The sequence below is a fragment of the Moschus berezovskii genome, chromosome 4 (assembly GCF_049115385.1).
Source record: "Moschus berezovskii isolate FMDL1 chromosome 4, NW_MosBer_1.0, whole genome shotgun sequence".
In the NCBI taxonomy this organism is placed as follows: domain Eukaryota; kingdom Metazoa; phylum Chordata; class Mammalia; order Artiodactyla; family Moschidae; genus Moschus; species Moschus berezovskii.
In genome coordinates, this window is record NC_142463.1 from 46,677,345 (window position 1) to 46,694,198 (window position 16,854).

Genomic DNA, 16,854 nt, shown 5'->3' on the forward strand with positions numbered 1-16,854 from the left:
TTGTCTTTTCCTTTCAACCATAGGTAAGAATTTTGTGTTCCCAGCAACTTCTTGATATGCCAGAGTTCTTGGCAGACAATCATGCCTTCTTAATTCTTTTTTTTTAATATATCTCATCATGAGCAGCTTTTAAGTATGAATTAGTATTGCTGTATTCCTGACACTGAACCCATACTTAAGAGTCTAATCCCATGATTTTGGAGGCCAGTAAAGAAAAGTGAGGATTCACTAAAAACCAAAACATCCACACCTTAACATTGTATTTTGACTTAAACATTCATTCAGTAATTTGTTTTTCATACAGGGCCAAACCTTTTGAAATTGGTAGGCCTAGTCTTGAGTATTAGATACAAAATCACTTTCTTTTTGTTTAAACCACCTTTAAAGTATCAAGAACTCTGTTACTTGAAAGTACTTAGGTTTTTCCCTCCACTTTTAGCTGTCACACAGTATAATTTTGCAAAGCTTATTTTTTTTAACTGCTGTCTTTTATCTCTTTCTAAAATATTTGCCTTAATTTTTTACAAACAGCCCTATATTTTATACTTTACCCATTTATGTATTTAATTATGTGATTAAAAGTAGTAAGATTCACAGCAAAAAGCAACAAAATTTATTCTTTTTTTTTTCCAAAATTTATTCTTGGTAAGCATATAACTCAACTTGGGTTTTGTGATAGCTTTACTGCATATTCAGCCTCTAATGAGACTTAATCATGTTTTAGAGCTAGTCATCTCTTAATTCAGCTAATCAAACAAGCTTACTTAATGAACCCATCTCTTATAAAAAGAGCAATTAGGCATTCCTTCCCTTGAGGCACTTTATACTAGGGGAGAAATTAATATATTTACCAAGGAAGGGCCACTGTTAGGGATGTTGGAAGGGATTTATTGAGAGGTAACTTGAGTATTAAATTCTGATAGATCTGACTGGACTCAGGAGCATGATTTCCGGTAGAGAATACTTACAAGGTTAGCATGAATTCTTGAAATAAGGAGTATGTTGGTGTAGAAGGACCAGAAAATGAGGTCAGGACAGTTGATACAGATCACACATAAAAGGCTTTATTATTCATAATAAGGAGTTTACAACTGATCCTGAAGTCAATGGGAATGAATTGAAAAGTGATGAGCAGAGAATTAATATTTTCATATTTGTACTTTGAAAGATTTCTGATAAAGGAGTATAATATGAATTTGTGAAAAACATGACTAGGACCACTTAAGGGACCATTTAAGTAATATTGGAATTAGATAAAAAAGACTTGAGTGAATAGAGAATATAACTGATCGAGCAGAGTGAGCAAAGATGGGAGGGAATGAAATAGAGAATATAGGGTGGAATTAGTTTAGAACAACTAAAGAGATACTTCAGTCTCTAAAATAGTTGAAAATAGGTGTGTATGAGTAGAAGGGTATGAGACATTATATATGTGTAATGAAAAGTGCTGGAATAAAAGTAAACTTAGAAAAATCTGTAAAAAGATTTAGAGTTGAGGTATGGTTGTAGTACTAGTCCATTATGATTTTTTTTTTCCTATTAGTATTGAATAGCCCAGAATATATAATAGCAGGGCCACAGTTAGAAGGTTGGCTTCATTCATGATAGATGTTTACATCAGGTGTGTGCTTTCAAAGAATAACTTAAAGTTTTTATCAGAATAACATTTTAAGAATGAGATTCCATTTCATTGTACTTTTGTTTTTAGTTTGTATATGTATTTTCTCTATTAACTGAATCTTCTAACGCGTTAATTGTGTTCATTTATTAGAGATAAAAAGAAAGAAGATAAAGAAAAGAAACGTTCCAAAACGCCACCAAAAAGTTATAGCACAGCCAGACGTTCCAGAAGTGCTAGCAGGTAGGGTGGCTTTGTGAATTCTTGGCATTGTTTTTTAAACTTTGTTTGCAAAGACTCATTAGGCTGTGAATGTGAAATGTTTTCCAGTAGAGAACTACATACTTTAATGGTGAAGTTTTCTAAGCTATCTGTGAAGAATAAGTTTTCAGTTAGTACATTTTGGTATAGAGTTCATTTAAAATAACATGGAATTCAACAGAGGTCAGATTTTATGTTTGCTCTATGCATTTCATATCCTAATTTGAACTGTTGGTGAGTTTTTTCCCCCCAAGCATTTGATGGCTAAAGTATACTGCATTATCACATTAGATTCACTTTATTACATGTTAATATGCAAAATAGTTTTTATTTCCTTACATAATGGTTTGTTGATAAAATAATTGGAGGCAAGGCAAGTTCTAGTTTGTGTCATTCTTAGAGTAGTTAACCTGCTTATGGTGAAAATTTAGTGTTGTAAACTTTCAGAAAATGTATTTTTCATACTTAAATATGGCATTCATGTGATGGTAGAAAGGACTGGCCATACTTAACTCCATTTTCTTCCTATCTTGTTTACACATTTTACTACAGTGTTTATTTTCTTAATCTTGATTATTTCAATTCACCTAAGGGCTTAAACTGTCTATAAAAATTAACTTAAAATGGATAAAACATTTAAACATAAAAGTCAAAACTAAAAAAGTACTTAGAAAAAAACATGTAAGTTAAATAACCTTCATGACCTGGAATTTGTCAGTGGTTCCCTACATATGATGATAGTCATAAGCAACAAACGAGAAATAGATAGACAAGTTTGAGGATAATAAAAACTGAAGACTTTTTGTTTCAAAGAACACTGTTAAAGACAGCCCTCAGAGTGCTAGAGAAATGTTTCCAATAATGGACTTCTATCTAGAATATATTAAAAAAAAAAGATACAACTCAGTCATAGAAAGAAAGAAGGTAAAATTGTGCAGCTGCATTGGAAAAACAGGTTGGCTATTCCTACAAAAATTAAATTTAAGAGCTCTTTAACACAGCAGTTTTGTTCCCAGTGATAGCCCAAGAGAAACAAAAACATGTCTGCACAAAAACTTATACATGAATGTTCTTGGCAGCGTTACTCATAACCAAGAAGTCAACGCAAATATCTACTTAACAGGGGTAAACAAAGTTGTACACTCATAGAATCTATTATTATTCATCTGTAAAAAGGAACCAAAGTAATGATAGTACAATATGAATGAGCCTTGAAAACATGCCATGTTAAAGAAGCTAATCACAGCAGATTTCATTCATATGAAATGTACAGAATGGATGAATCTATGAAGTAGATTAGTGGTTAGAGTATGATAGCTAAAGACATGGGATCTCTTCAGGGTGTTGAAAATTGTCTTTTTAAAAATCTTGTGTATATATAAAGAAAGATAAACCAGATATAAGTGCTGAAGGAATACCAAAGATAGGTCTAAGGTGGCAAAGGGGCATAAAAGATGAGATGTGCACTATGTGTTCTATTACCTTAAAAACTGGAGGCATATATCATTTGTTTCTTTATTTAATAGACTTGCTCATAAGTGCCTTACTCTGCTTAATTATTGAATCATTCTCTTATCATTTTTGGCTGCATTGGGTCTTCATTGCTGTGTACAGGCTCTCCTGGATGCAGCAAGAAGTAGCTACTCTAATTGCTCTGTATGGGCTTCTTATCTTGGCGAGCACAGGCTCTGGGGCACACAGGCTTCAGTAGTTGTGGTGGCATGTGGGCTCTAGAGCTCAGGTTCCATCATTGTGGCACAAGGGCTCAGCTGCCCCCTGGCATGTGGAATTCTTCCAGACCAGGATTGAATCCATGTTGCTTGCAGGCAGACTCCCAACCAGTGGACCACCAGGGAAATCCTGAATCATTGTTAAATTATGGCATTCTATACATTTTTATTGAATATCTATTAACATGTTTGTAGCTGTCGTACAGTCTATCATAGGTCACAGAAATATAACTTTTTAAAGCCCATCTTAGGAATATGGAATATTTGTTACACAAAGCAGAATGAAAAACTGTTAGGTATACAACCCTGACAAGCTTAATAAATATTTGCTGAAGGAAAAGTTCTGTGTAATGTTTCCAGGACAGGGGTCACAGACAACTTGTGGTTTTTTGTTCTTTAAAGCTTCATTTGGCTGCTGAAAAGAAGACAGAGCTATTGGGCTTTTTTTTTGTTTGTTTGTTTCTAAATCATATACTTTTTCATTTAATCAGTTTTTTTTATTAAAGTTTACTATCCCCTTATAGTTATTACAGAATATTGACTATATTTCCCATGTTGCATAACACATCCATGAGTCTATCTTAATAATTGCTTGCCATTCAGTTCAGTCACTCAGGTGTGTCTGACTCTTTCTGAACCCATGAACCACAGCATGCCAGGCCTCCCTGTCCATCACCAACTCCCGGAGTTCACCCAAACTCACGTCCATCGAGTCGGTGATGCCATCCAGCCATCTCATTCTCTGTCGTCCCCGTCTCCTCCCGCCCCCAATCCCTCCTAGCATCAAACTTTTTTCCAGTGAGTCAACTCGTCGCCTGAGGTGGCCAAAGTATTGCAGTTTCAGCTTTAGCATCAGTCCTTCCAATGAACACCTAGGACTGATCTCCTTTCGAATGGACTGGTTGGATCTCCTTGCAGTACAGGGGACTCCCAAGAGTCTTCTCCAACACCACAGTTCAAAAAACATCAATTCTTCGGTGATCAGCTTTCTTCACAGTCCAACTCTCAACATCCATACATGACCACGGGAAAAACCATAGCCTTGAATAGACGGACCTTTGTTGGCAAAGTCATGTCTCTGCTTTTTAGGTTTTTAAGTATAGTTGCTATACAGTATGGCAATTCACAATTTTTAAAGATTTTGCTCTGTTTATTGTTGTTATGAAATATTGGCTATATTCCTTGTGTTATAAAATGTATCCTAGTAGCTTATTTTACACCTAATAGTTTGTGTCTCTTAATCCTCTACCCATATAATGTCCCTTGCCTTTGCTCTTGCCAGTGGTAACCACTAGTTTTCTCTCTGTATTGAGTCTGTTTTTTTGTTATATTCACTAGTTTGTTGTATTTTTAGATTATATGTGTAAGTATATCCTACAGTATTTGTCTGTCTGACTTATTTCACTTTGCTTAAATGCCCTCTATGTCCATCCATGTTGCTGCAAATGGCACAATTTCATTCTTTGTTACGGCTTACTAAAATATTCTCTTGTATAAAAAATAGCAATTTTCATTATCCATTCTTCTGTTGATGAACACTTAATAGCTTCTCTATCTTGACAATTATTAAATAATGGTACTGTGAATATCGGGGTTACATTTCTACCAGCAGTGTAGGAGGGTTCCCTTTTCTTTACACCCTCTCCAACATTTACTATTTGTACACTTTTTGATGATTGGCTGTTCTGACCACTGTGAGGTGATAACTCATTATAGTTTTGATTTGAGTTTCTCTTAATAATTAGCAGTGTTGGGCATCTTCACTTTTGTCCATCCATATGTCTTCTTTGGTGAAATGTCCTGTTTAGGTCTTTTGCCCATTTTTGATTGTTTCTTTGATACTGAACTGTATGAGCTATTTGTATATTTGGGGGATTTGTTTGAAAATATTTTTTCCAGTTCTGTAGGTTGTTTTGTTTTGTTTATGGTTCTTTTGCTATGCAAGATCTCTTAATTAGATCCCATTTGTGTTTTTTGCTTTTATTTACTTTAGGAGATGGATCCCCAAAAAAATGTTGCTGTGATTTACTCAGAGAATGTTCTACTTATCTTTTCCTCCAGTTTTATAGTATCTGGTCTTACACTTAGGTCTTTAATCAACTTATTTTTGGATATGGTATTAAAGAGTGTTGTGATACACTCAGTTGGTTTTTCTAGCACCACTTATTGAAGAGACTATCTTTTCTCCATTGTATATTCTAGCCTCTCGAGCATAAGTGTGTGGGTTTATTTCTGGACTCTTATTCTACTTCATTGATTTATGTGTCTGTTTTTGTGCCTGTACCATACTGTTTTGATTACTTTAGCTTTGTAATATAGTCTGAAGCCAGGGAATGTGATTCCTCCAGCTCTTGTTTCTTTTTATCAAGATTGTTTTGGCTATTCAAGGTTGTTCTGTTTCCATACAAATTTTAAAATTGTTTGTTCTAATTCAGCAGGAAGTGCCATTGGTATTTTGATACAGATTGCTTTGAATCTATAGATTACCTTGGGTGGTGGTGTCATTTTAACAGTATTGGTACTTCCAGTCCAAGAACACAGCAAAACTTTTCATCTGTTTGTATTGTAGAAGCATAACTTTTTTAAAGTCAATTTAAAGAGAAGGAGGTATATCTTAAAAAGCTAATTGCTCAAAATAGGGATTCGATTGGGGCGTGGTTTGCGAGTCCGGCATAACTTGGCAACTTAACAACCACCACCACTAACTCTAGTTCTCGGTTCTCTAAGTTTTACCTAATGATTTAGAAATAGTTTTGAATTTTATTAGCAACTGCCTTCCGTAACACAACGGACTTCCTTGGCTCAGACGGTAAAGCGTCTGCCTACAATATGGAAGATCCAGGTTTGATCGCTGAATCAGGAAGATCCCCTGGAGAAGGAAATAGCAACCCACTCCAGTACTCTTGCCTGGAAAATCCCATGGACAGAGGAGCGTGGTAGATCCACAGGGTTGCAAAGAATTGGACACGACTGAGCGACTTCTCTTTCACTTTCCATAGCAAAACATATTAATCCTTTACATGTTCTGTCCATTGACTGAATCTAAAGCTGGTTCTTTGGATAATAATTTACTTCAGACTTGAATTAGAACCTTTGTTGATCAGTTTTTCCTTGAGCTTAACATTTCTGATGTTTGATGACATCATGTCTTTAAGAATTGCTAGAAATTAGGGTTTTCCTGCAGCCATGAAATTAAAAGACGCTTACTCCTTGGAAGGAAAGTTATGGCCAACCTAGATAGTGTATTAAAAAGCAGAGACATTACTTTGCCAACAAAGGTCCGTCTAGTCAAGGCTATGGTTTTTCCCGTGGTCATGTATGGATGTGAGAGTTGAACTGTGAAGAAAGCTGATCACTGAAGAATTGATGGTTTTGAACTGTGGTGCTGGAGAAGACTCTTGAGAGTCCCTTGGACTGCAAGGAGATCCAACCAGTCCATTCGAAAGATCAATCCTGGGTGTTCATTGGAAGGACTGATGCTAAAGCTGAAACTGCAATACTTTGGCCACCTCATGCAACAAGTTGACTCACTGGAAAAAAGTCTGATGCTAGGAGGGATTGGGGGTAGGAGGAGAAGGGGACGACAGAGAATGAGATGGCTGGATGGCATCACCGACTCGATGGACATGAGTTTTGAGTAAACTCCGGGAGTTGGTGATGGACAGGGAGGCCTGGCATGCTGTGGTTCATGGGGTCACAAAGAGTCGGACACGACCAAGCACTGAACTGAAGGGCATTAAAGGAAAGGCACATAGTTTGCTCCAAAAAAGTTACCAACTTTTATTACCCATTTGCTTCTTCAGCTCCAAACAATATTTGAAAATGGAGTTTTCTGTTTCTAGTGGAGTTCATCGAAGACACATCTGCTATTATGTGCCTGCATTTTTTGAATAACACTGTATCTTAAAGTCTAGTTTGCACATTTGTTGTTCTAGAGAGAGACGACGACGAAGAAGCAGAAGTGGCACAAGATCTCCTAAAAAGCCTAGGTCTCCCAAAAGAAAATTGTCTCGCTCACCATCCCCTAGGAGGTAAGTGTTAATCTTTTATTAGATCTATCCTGTTTTTCAGAAACTGTCCCAGAATTTTTCTTCCTTCTCAGGAATTAAAATACTTAAGAATGTGCTGATACATTCTCTTCATGACTTGAGATTGTTAAACACGGTTTATGGTTGGGCATTTTAGACCTGTAATCAAGTTACAGTCTTCTTTCCTATGTTACTTGTATACAGCTTGTGATTTGAAACTGGATTTTTGTTAACCTCCTTATAGAAGTGAACTTACATCAAGCTTACCATCTAAAACAAATTTAAAACTTATTGCTACTTAAATAATGGCAAAAATTCTTGAGCACTTTGTTTCAAGCATCTTGTGAGCATTTTACTGTCATCCTAGACATAAAAAGGAGAAGAAGAAAGATAAAGACAAAGAAAGAAGCAGAGATGAAAGAGAGCGATCCACAAGCAAGAAGAAAAAAAGTAAAGATAAGGAAAAGGAACGGGAAAGAAAATCAGAGAGTGACAAAGATGTAAAAGTATGTTTACAAACTAATTTATTTTGGTGTTTTGGTTCATGTTGGTACTTTGAAGAAATGATTTTCCTGTGAAGACGTTTACTTTTCTTATTCTCCTTGGCAAAGCAGGTTACACGGGACTACGATGAAGAGGAACAGGGGTATGACAGCGAGAAGGAGAAAAAGGAGGAGAAGAAACCAGCAGAACCAGGTTCTCCTAAAACAAAAGAATGTTCTGTGGAAAAGGGAACTGGTGATTCACTAAGAGAATCCAAAGTGAATGGGGATGATCATCATGAAGAAGATATGGATATGAGTGACTGAACCATGCCTCTGTGGGAATCTAACTGTGTACATGCATCAGTGTCATTCCTGTGTGATTTCTTAATGCTGTATTTGTTCATCTCAAACCTAGATGTATACAGCTCTGAGTCATAAATGGTTATAAAGCTCCTGATGTTGATATTAGTTATTTACATCCAAAAGCTTTTAGGAACATGATACAGGGGTAACCAGTTCGTGACAGGGTGAAATCTGATTGAGTAACCAAGCAGTTTTACTATTCTGGTGCTGCTTCATAACAAAAATGAAAAGCTGCATGCATCTACAGCAGGCATGGATTGTTTATGTTGTATGATCTCCTTTATTAAGTAAGTTCACTTATAGTATTTCTAGAATTTGATTCATTGCCGTAATAGAGCCATGTAGGGAATGCACTGATTGCATGTTAATTGTGGCAGGAATATCCTAAATGTCATTAAAATCCTTCAACATGATGGATCTACTTATGGTCGTTTGTTGACATGACAAATTAATCTTCTTATAGTTACATCTGGAAATGAGCATTTGAAATAGATAATCCTTTAAGCCTTGTGGCTAAATTTTTGTGGCTTTTGTTTAACTTTGAAAGGTTATATATGCACTAACCTTTTTTGATGGCTATAATTAGGCTTTAATTACAGAAACAAGATTTCAAATGAAACTGTCTTTGGCAGTAAGTAAATAGCATATTTTGAAGTAGAGTTGTATACTTTTTCATAAGGTGTTTGGGAATTTTTTTCCTAAAATAATTTATTCCACATCTACATCAGAGAAAGCTGTTTGCCTATCCTGAAGTCCATCTGTAAAAGAAGGTTAGCTCTTGTCTTCAGTTTGTTTTCCACACTTTTATTAATTTGTTTTAATATCATTGTTGGAAAAGGGGGATAGTGCATTTTAAATTGACCTTCATATACTTTTAAAAATAAGACAAATCTACTTGATAATGTACTTTTTATTTGATCTCAAGTTGTATAAAACCAATAAATTTTGTGTTACTGTTATTGCAGTAGTAATCTTATGCACACAGTGATTCCATGTTAAATGCAAAGTAGTTAGGCAATTGTTTTCTTACAGGAGTTTCCAAGCTTTACTTTTGTTCAGTAAAAACAAAAGTAGGCTACAGTCTGTGCCATGTTGATGTACAGTTTCTGAAATTGTTTTACATGACTTTGATAATAAAACCCTTAAACTTATGTTTATGTTCTGTAAAAACGTATTTGTATTTATTTACATTGTTGAATGTATGGCATTTACCTCACTCATTTTACAAATCAAGTTCTTTCTCCTTGCAGACCACATATTTTAATATAGCAGTAAGATGAAATCCATTGGTAGTGATTAGTTGCCATCAGAATTGTCAAAATTAGTTTAATTTCTTTTTAAGTGTAATTTTCTTACATTTTGGGTGTAGGATTTGCGTTGAATAAAGCAATGAACTTTAGGGTAAACAAATGATCCCACCTATATCTAGTAAATTTATATTTTTGGTGAATATAAACATAACTTTTCTGGAATAGTATAGAAACTCAATGGTATGTATCTGCTGTACAGTACTAAATAGTATATTTATTCATTTATGAAATGAGTAGTGTTTGAGTGGCCGGGATTAAGGGGAAAATGAAACTTGGAATTGTAGCTTTTATCCAAGTTGGAGTATAATTTTTTTTTTTTTTTCTTTTAAAATTGAAATGCCGTATAGAAAAGCACCATTGTTTTTACAGTTTGTAGTAACTTTTTAAAGATTTTATGGAAAGGAATTTTGTCTATAGTAAGACATTGTAGTAATGGTCCGAATAATCACTGCATTTTTAAACACAAAGTTGAACGCAAATGACATTTCTTTAAAAAAAAAAATTTAGAAAAAAATCTAAAAGGTTGAACCATATGATATTGTCTTTTGTAAGTCAGAAACAAGCAAAATATTGGCAGTTTCACTTGGTTAAGCCTAATTTTACTCATTCTATTCCCTTTTAGTCTCTGAATACAACGTATGCTAATTTCTCAAAAGGGATTAAAGAAATTTTTGGCCTTAAATAGTGCTACTGACTTAAGATACTGTCATGAAGGGAGTCTATAGTTAGGTTATTTTTCAGTGAACATTTATGCACAAAGGTAGAATTGCAGGTTACATGAGCCTTTAATACAGATGAGTTGAAATCAAGTGAACACTGCCTCCACACTGAGTTTTGTTCTGTATTTGATAGTAAAAATGATTTAAAAATAAAAGTGGTTTTGTTAGAAAAATGTTTGTGCTATTTATTTGCTTAAATTATTCAAGGGTGAATGAAGGTAGTGGCCATGTAAGGGTCCAGTCATGAATTTCGGCTTCAGTTACAGCTGCGGAGACCTGTCTTTCTTACTCATTTTTCTCTTTATAAAATGGGGAGTAATATTTACTTTGTACAGTAGTTTAAAATGTAGCCCTGTACACCTGGGTCAGTTATGGTGCTTTTCAAAGCTATATAAAATTTTAGTTTGTGGTAATGGTTTAGCAAAAGCACAAGGATAAATTTCTTGCAGTGATGGCTGCGTTGCCCTTTATGTTTTTTGTGAGTATAGATTTTGGATAATAAGCTTCCTGGTAGTGATTTCTATGTGAAGGTAGAAAAAACTATAGTCATTTAAGGGAAAGAAAAACTGGGCACAGTGAAAACTAATTTTACATTTACCTTGGAGCTGCATCTTAAAACAGGTTCTACTCTTGTTACCATATAGGCTGCGTAAGCCAGCTTTTCCTCTGATCGAGCAATACCACTTTCTTTACTTGGCACCTGCAAAGTGGTCTATGCTGTTTGAAGTGTTCTGTGCTGGGATTAAGATTAGCATTCTTTCTGTCTCAAGTCTAGCTAATGCATCTCACTCCTACCTAAAATTTTTCTAATCAAGTACATGTATTTAAATATGGATGTAATGGAGATGTTATTGGTACTTTCAGAATATGTCTGTTACAGAGATAGTTTTTAAATGAGACTATTGAGTTGTTGATTGAGTGTTCTATTTTTGTTCCTATTTTAGTACCAAAGAACACCTAAAATTCTTTCAGACATTCTTTAGGAAAATAACTCACGTGTGAACCACGCTAATTCTTTACCAGTGGGGATATCCGTAAGAATATACTTAAAATTTACAGTAGGTGTTAAATACCAGGTTTTGGAAGACAAGCGTCAGGTTAGCATCATATAGTTTTGCTCTTCTTTTCAGTCAGCATTCAATCCAGGAAGCAGAATGACTCAGATTCGTTACAGAGATTTGACCTTAATTGTGGGAGCTGGTTTAATGGTCTCAAAATTGTCTATACTATTCATCTGATGCTGGAGACTGAAGCCCACAGAGGTCAAGAAAAGCAGGCTGGTTGGAGGGGTTGAGATTAAATGGAACCCGCAAGGATGAACTAAAACAGCTAAAAGTCTTAAGTACCATACGTGCCATAGCCAGAAGTACTGTTCTAAAATGAGCTATAACAATTTTTAAAAATCATCACAGGTATCCCCTCATGGCATTAACCGTCACATTATTGGGAAGTAATTATCCTCCAATTAAAATTAAAGATCATCACAGGTAGTAAGTCACATAACAAAAAAGTTTCACTGTAACTTTTTTCCCAAGTATAGGTATTTTGGAAAAGATACATTTTGGTAACTTTGGAAAATATCGCTAAGATACCTTTTGCTGGAGCTAACAGTACAGGCTTTTGAGTTCCTCTTCACTTTCTGCCGTAAGGGTAGTGTCATCTGCATATCTATGAGGTTATTGATATTTCTCCCAGCAATCTTGATTCCAGCTTGTGCTTCTTCCAGCCCAGCGTTCCTCATGATGTACTCTGCATATAAGTTAAATAAGCAAGGTGACAATATACAGCCTTGACGTACTCCTTTTCCTATTTGGAACCAGTCTGTTCCATGTCCAGTTCTGACTGTTGCTTCCTGACCTGCATACAGGTTTCTCAAGAGGCGGGTCAGATGCCCATTTCTTTCAGAATTTTCCACAGTTTATTGTGATCCACACAAAGGCTTTGGCATAGTCAATGAAGCAGAAATAGACGTTTTTCTGAACTCTCTTGCTTTCTCCATGATTCGGATGTTGGCAATTTGTTCTCTGGTGCCTCTGCCTTTTCTAAAACCTGCTTGAACATCTCGGAGTTCACGGTTCATATATTGCTGAAGCCTGGCTTGGAGAATTTTGAGCATGACTTTACTAGCGTGTGAGATGAGTGCAATTGTGCAGTAGTTTGAGCATTCTTTGGCATTGCCTTTCTTTGGGATTGGAATGAAGACTGACCTTTTCCAGTCCTGTGGCCAGTGCTGAGTTTTCCAAATTTGCTGGCATATTGAGTGCAGCACTTTCACAGCATCATCTTTCAAGATTTGAAATAGCTCAACTGGAATTCCATCACCTCCACTAGCTTTGTTCGTAGTGATGCTTTCTAATGATAGTGAAAGAGGAGAGTGAAAAGGTTGGCTTGAAGCTCAACATTCAGAAAACAAAGATCATGGCATCTGGTCCCATCACTTCATGGGAAATAGATGGAAAAACAGTGGAAACAGTGTCAGACTTTATTTTTTGGGGCTCCAAAATCACTGCGGATGCTGATTGCAGCCATGAAATTAAAAGACGCTTGCTCCTTGGAAGGAAAGTTATGACCAACCTTGATAGTATATTAAAAAGCAGAGACATTACTTTGCCAACAAAGGTCCGTCTAGTCAAGGCTATGGTTTTTCCCATGGTCATGTATGGATGTGAGAGTTGGACTGTGAAGAAAGCTGATCGCTGAAGAATTGATGCTTTTGAACTGTGGTGTTGGAGAAGACTCTTGAGAGTCCCTTGGACTGAAAGGCGATCCAACCAGTCCATTCTAAGGAGATCAATCCTGGGTGTTCATTGGAAGGACTGATGCTAAAGCTGAAACTGCAATACTTTGGCCACCTCTTGCAAAGAGTTGACTCACTGGAAAAGACTGATGATGGGAGGGATTGGGGGCAGGAGGAGAGGGGACGACAGATAATGAGATGGCTGGATGGCATCACCGACTCTGTGGACATGAGTTTGAGTGAACTCCGGGAGTTGGTGATGGACAGGGAGGCCTGGCGTGCTATGATTCATGGGGTTGCGGAAAGTCGGACATGACTGAGCGACTGAACTGAACAGTACAGGCATATTGTGTTCATACTAATCAGTAATTCTCTCAGCTCAATAGTAAAGGTTAGCATACTACAAATAGGACTTCTAATTCACCTAGATTTTTACAACTGTTTGTCCACCACGTTGTGTGCTTGGTCACTCAGTCGTGTCTGACTCTTTGCCTCCCCATGGACTGTAGCCCACCAGGTTCCTGTCCATGGAATTCAGGCAAGAGTACTGCAATGGGTAGCCATTCCCTTTTCCAGAGGATCTTTTGACCAGGTCTTCTGCATTGCAGGCAGATTCTTTACCATCTGAGCCACCAGGGAAACCATGTTGCCAAATGAATAATATGAATGAACAAAAGGAAGCACCGCTTAATTTAGTATTTTCTTTAGTCAGTCTTTTGTGGCCATGAAACAAGCTTTGTCTGCTGTAGGCTAGGTGGAAACTAGGGAGAAGCTTTAGTAAAACACTTGTTATTCACCACCCTTCTTTCAAGATGTGAATGAATAACACTATGAAAACAGTTTTGTGTGAGTGGGGCTTAATACCAGTTCTAAGCAGGAGAAAGAATAGTTTTTCAGCTTCTGTTCGCTATCAGCTTCTCTGAAATGTGTTCCATTTTCAGACCATCGTGTGTAGCTATACTCAATCAGAGCATCAGCTTTGTGCCTCCCTCTTAATGAAGCTTCATAATTTTCTGTACATGAATGTCTAGTCTACAGAGAGGCAAATTTTAGGGAATTTTCTTTGTAAGACAAGACTATATTCTTTTGAAACCACAATGGTGGCAGGGTATATTGAGTCTTTTAAGTGGCCATTTAAGGTAACCATTTTATAGTCCAATTTTTAAACAAGTTTTTTAATCATAAATGGAAGGCATAGAGAATTTTATGAACCTACATTATAAAACTTAGACTTTTATGTAAGAGTATCAAAATATAAAGTTTTTATCTACTTGAAACAGCATATAGCTTCACTCATTAGCTGGATTAAAAGGCACATTTTGAAAAGTCTAATATTGTGAAAAGTTTATTTGCATTAAATAGCTCCTTATTTTTACCATCATAAGAGATACTGACATATACCTGTCCTTTGTGATCAGATAAAAGATATTTTGGAATGGATAATTTCTTTCTACTATTATTTATGAGAGAAAGTTAAAACCAAAATCCAAGTGCAAAAGTTTTCAGTAGTCTTCCTACCTCCAGTGTACCCCGGCAAAAGTCACAGCTTGTAGGGAATTGATAAGTCCTAAGCTGCAATGTACCATTTTTCCCCCCACTGAATTAATCAGTACAAAAAAGATCTGCAGTATATTCCTGAAAGTATACCATATTCCCACAAAGTAAGGGCGCCTAAAAGCAACAGTGATCACTCATTTCCTTTCAGTCTCAAAACCTCATATAATCATTGACAGGATAACAGAATCTCTAAGTCACTTGATCAAAACATTCCCAAAATAATAGGGATCAACTTCTATTCAATAAACCTAGTATGGGTTTACCCACTCTTTCCACAGAATTCAACAGACCCACATAAGGTAGTAACCGGTCTTTGAATTTTTTAAACTATGATTATTTTTCATCATATAAAATGTAAAACTGTCAACATATGCAGTGTAGTAGGTATCAGCATGGAAGATGCAGCTTCAAAGACTTTTATTATAAAATTTCTTATGGTTGATGCTTTGGATTTTTAAATAAATCATCTCTTCAATAAAGGTCTCTAAACTCATTCAAATTATTTAAAATCCTGGAAAAAGTTTAAATTACTGATCACTCTAAAAAACTTGACAGATCCATTCCGACACATTTCTCAGGATACATTTAAAAAACATTTCTTCAGCTAAGTTCTTTAATGTGACATAACATGTTATGACTGTTAATACATTATTCTCCCTAATTTATTTTCATTCTTGGACCTTCAAACCATCTTGGAATAAGTATGAAAGATTTTAAGTGCAAAAATGAATAATGCATGATTTAAACACTGTGGAGGTAATTAAAATCAATAAATATTTTCTTGTGACTTAAAAAAATAACAGTAGGAATTGTCAGTCTTGAGTACGTTTCTGGAATTTAACTTGTAACAAATATATTCTGTTAGCATATAAAATGTTTTTTCCTTATTTTGAAAGCATTAAATATGTAGGGATGTCCAAAATATGTTGATTGTTTTTAAAACTGACACAAATGCATCCATATACCACTAAAAACAAACAAAATAATCAGAATGATGTGCACTTATTAGGAAGCAAGTTTAAATATTTGGAATTTCTTTAAAGTGCTCAGATTTGGAAGAATATCTTTAAGCATGCTAACTGTACCTTATCATGAATGCAAAAAAGGACTTTTAAACTCAAGTTTAGGAAAAAAAAAATCGAGGTTCTATGAAAGGAAGATTAGTAACAAACATTTTCCATTGAAGAAAGAATTCAGGTAAAAACAAATAGCACCACAATGAATTGCACTAAGGTGCTAAAGGAGGTACCTTATTCCCTGCAGAGTGAACGCTCCTTCTGAAATGTATTGCAACATATAAATGCAACTGTTTAATGGTTACCATTTGGTTCATTCATCTACAGAAAACTGCATTCCTTCTAGTTCATTATATTGAACGAACATTCAAATTACTGAACTATACATATTGTTACATACTTTACATTTTATGAAAACAAAGCTTGAAGGAATATTTATAAAGGTCACCTTGAATATAAGATGACAAGTTTAAAAGGACTTCATATCTCTTAAGACATTTAATTTATGTTAATGGTCCAGGAGTGTTTTAGATATAGATATAGATATATGCATATATATTTCAACAAGAAGTGTAAAAATTTTTAAAAACAAATCACAGCACTCATAGCTGTTTTACATAAGAAGGACTTGGGTCATTAAGGTGTCAAACTATTACACTTATAATATGTATATTTTTAAAAAGACTGAAAATGGCACATCAGGAAACTTGCTGAAATTCTTATTAGAGGCCCATTTCATTATATCACTGATGTGTCGAGTCAACATAATTCCCTTTTCCTCGATGAAAGCATTTGTCCCTTCTATTTGGATTCACTCTGGGGTCTCTGCATTCTCTAGCTTTCCTTGGTTGAATGGCATCATCTTCTGTGTCAGTTAAAGATCAGGAAAACGGCTTGGGTCTTCCTTGTAGTCTTCGGGTATGGTGAAAATGGAGCCATCAAATTCATCATATCGAAACTCCTGAAAAGTCACAGTGGCTGTGATCGTAGGAAACACGGGTATATCTAGAGAGGACAATTAATGGTAACA

The 16,854-nt window shown here is 35.6% G+C and overlaps 2 protein-coding genes across 5 annotated transcripts in view; one reads left to right on the forward strand and one right to left on the reverse strand.

Annotated features, from left to right (window-relative positions):
* Positions 1-9,636, forward strand: part of SRSF11 (serine and arginine rich splicing factor 11) — a 51,477-nt gene extending 41,841 nt beyond the window's left edge. For 3 of the 4 annotated variants that reach the window (XM_055402289.2, XM_055402290.2, XM_088835388.1), the window contains 4 exons: positions 1,772-1,861; positions 7,545-7,640; positions 8,005-8,143; positions 8,249-9,636. In XM_055402289.2, the coding sequence (XP_055258264.1) occupies positions 1,772-1,861; positions 7,545-7,640; positions 8,005-8,143; positions 8,249-8,446 (523 nt within the window). In that variant the 3' untranslated portion in view covers positions 8,447-9,636. The remainder of the gene's footprint in view (positions 1-1,771; positions 1,862-7,544; positions 7,641-8,004; positions 8,144-8,248) is intronic. The other variant, XM_055402291.2, reaches the window with a different exon arrangement.
* Positions 9,637-9,911: 275 nt separating this feature from the next.
* The window catches only part of ANKRD13C (ankyrin repeat domain 13C), a 101,606-nt gene continuing 94,663 nt past the window's right edge, over positions 9,912-16,854 (reverse strand). The window contains exon 13 of the mRNA XM_055402288.2: positions 9,912-16,829. Coding sequence (XP_055258263.1) covers positions 16,699-16,829 — 131 coding nt within the window. The 3' untranslated portion in view covers positions 9,912-16,698. The remainder of the gene's footprint in view (positions 16,830-16,854) is intronic.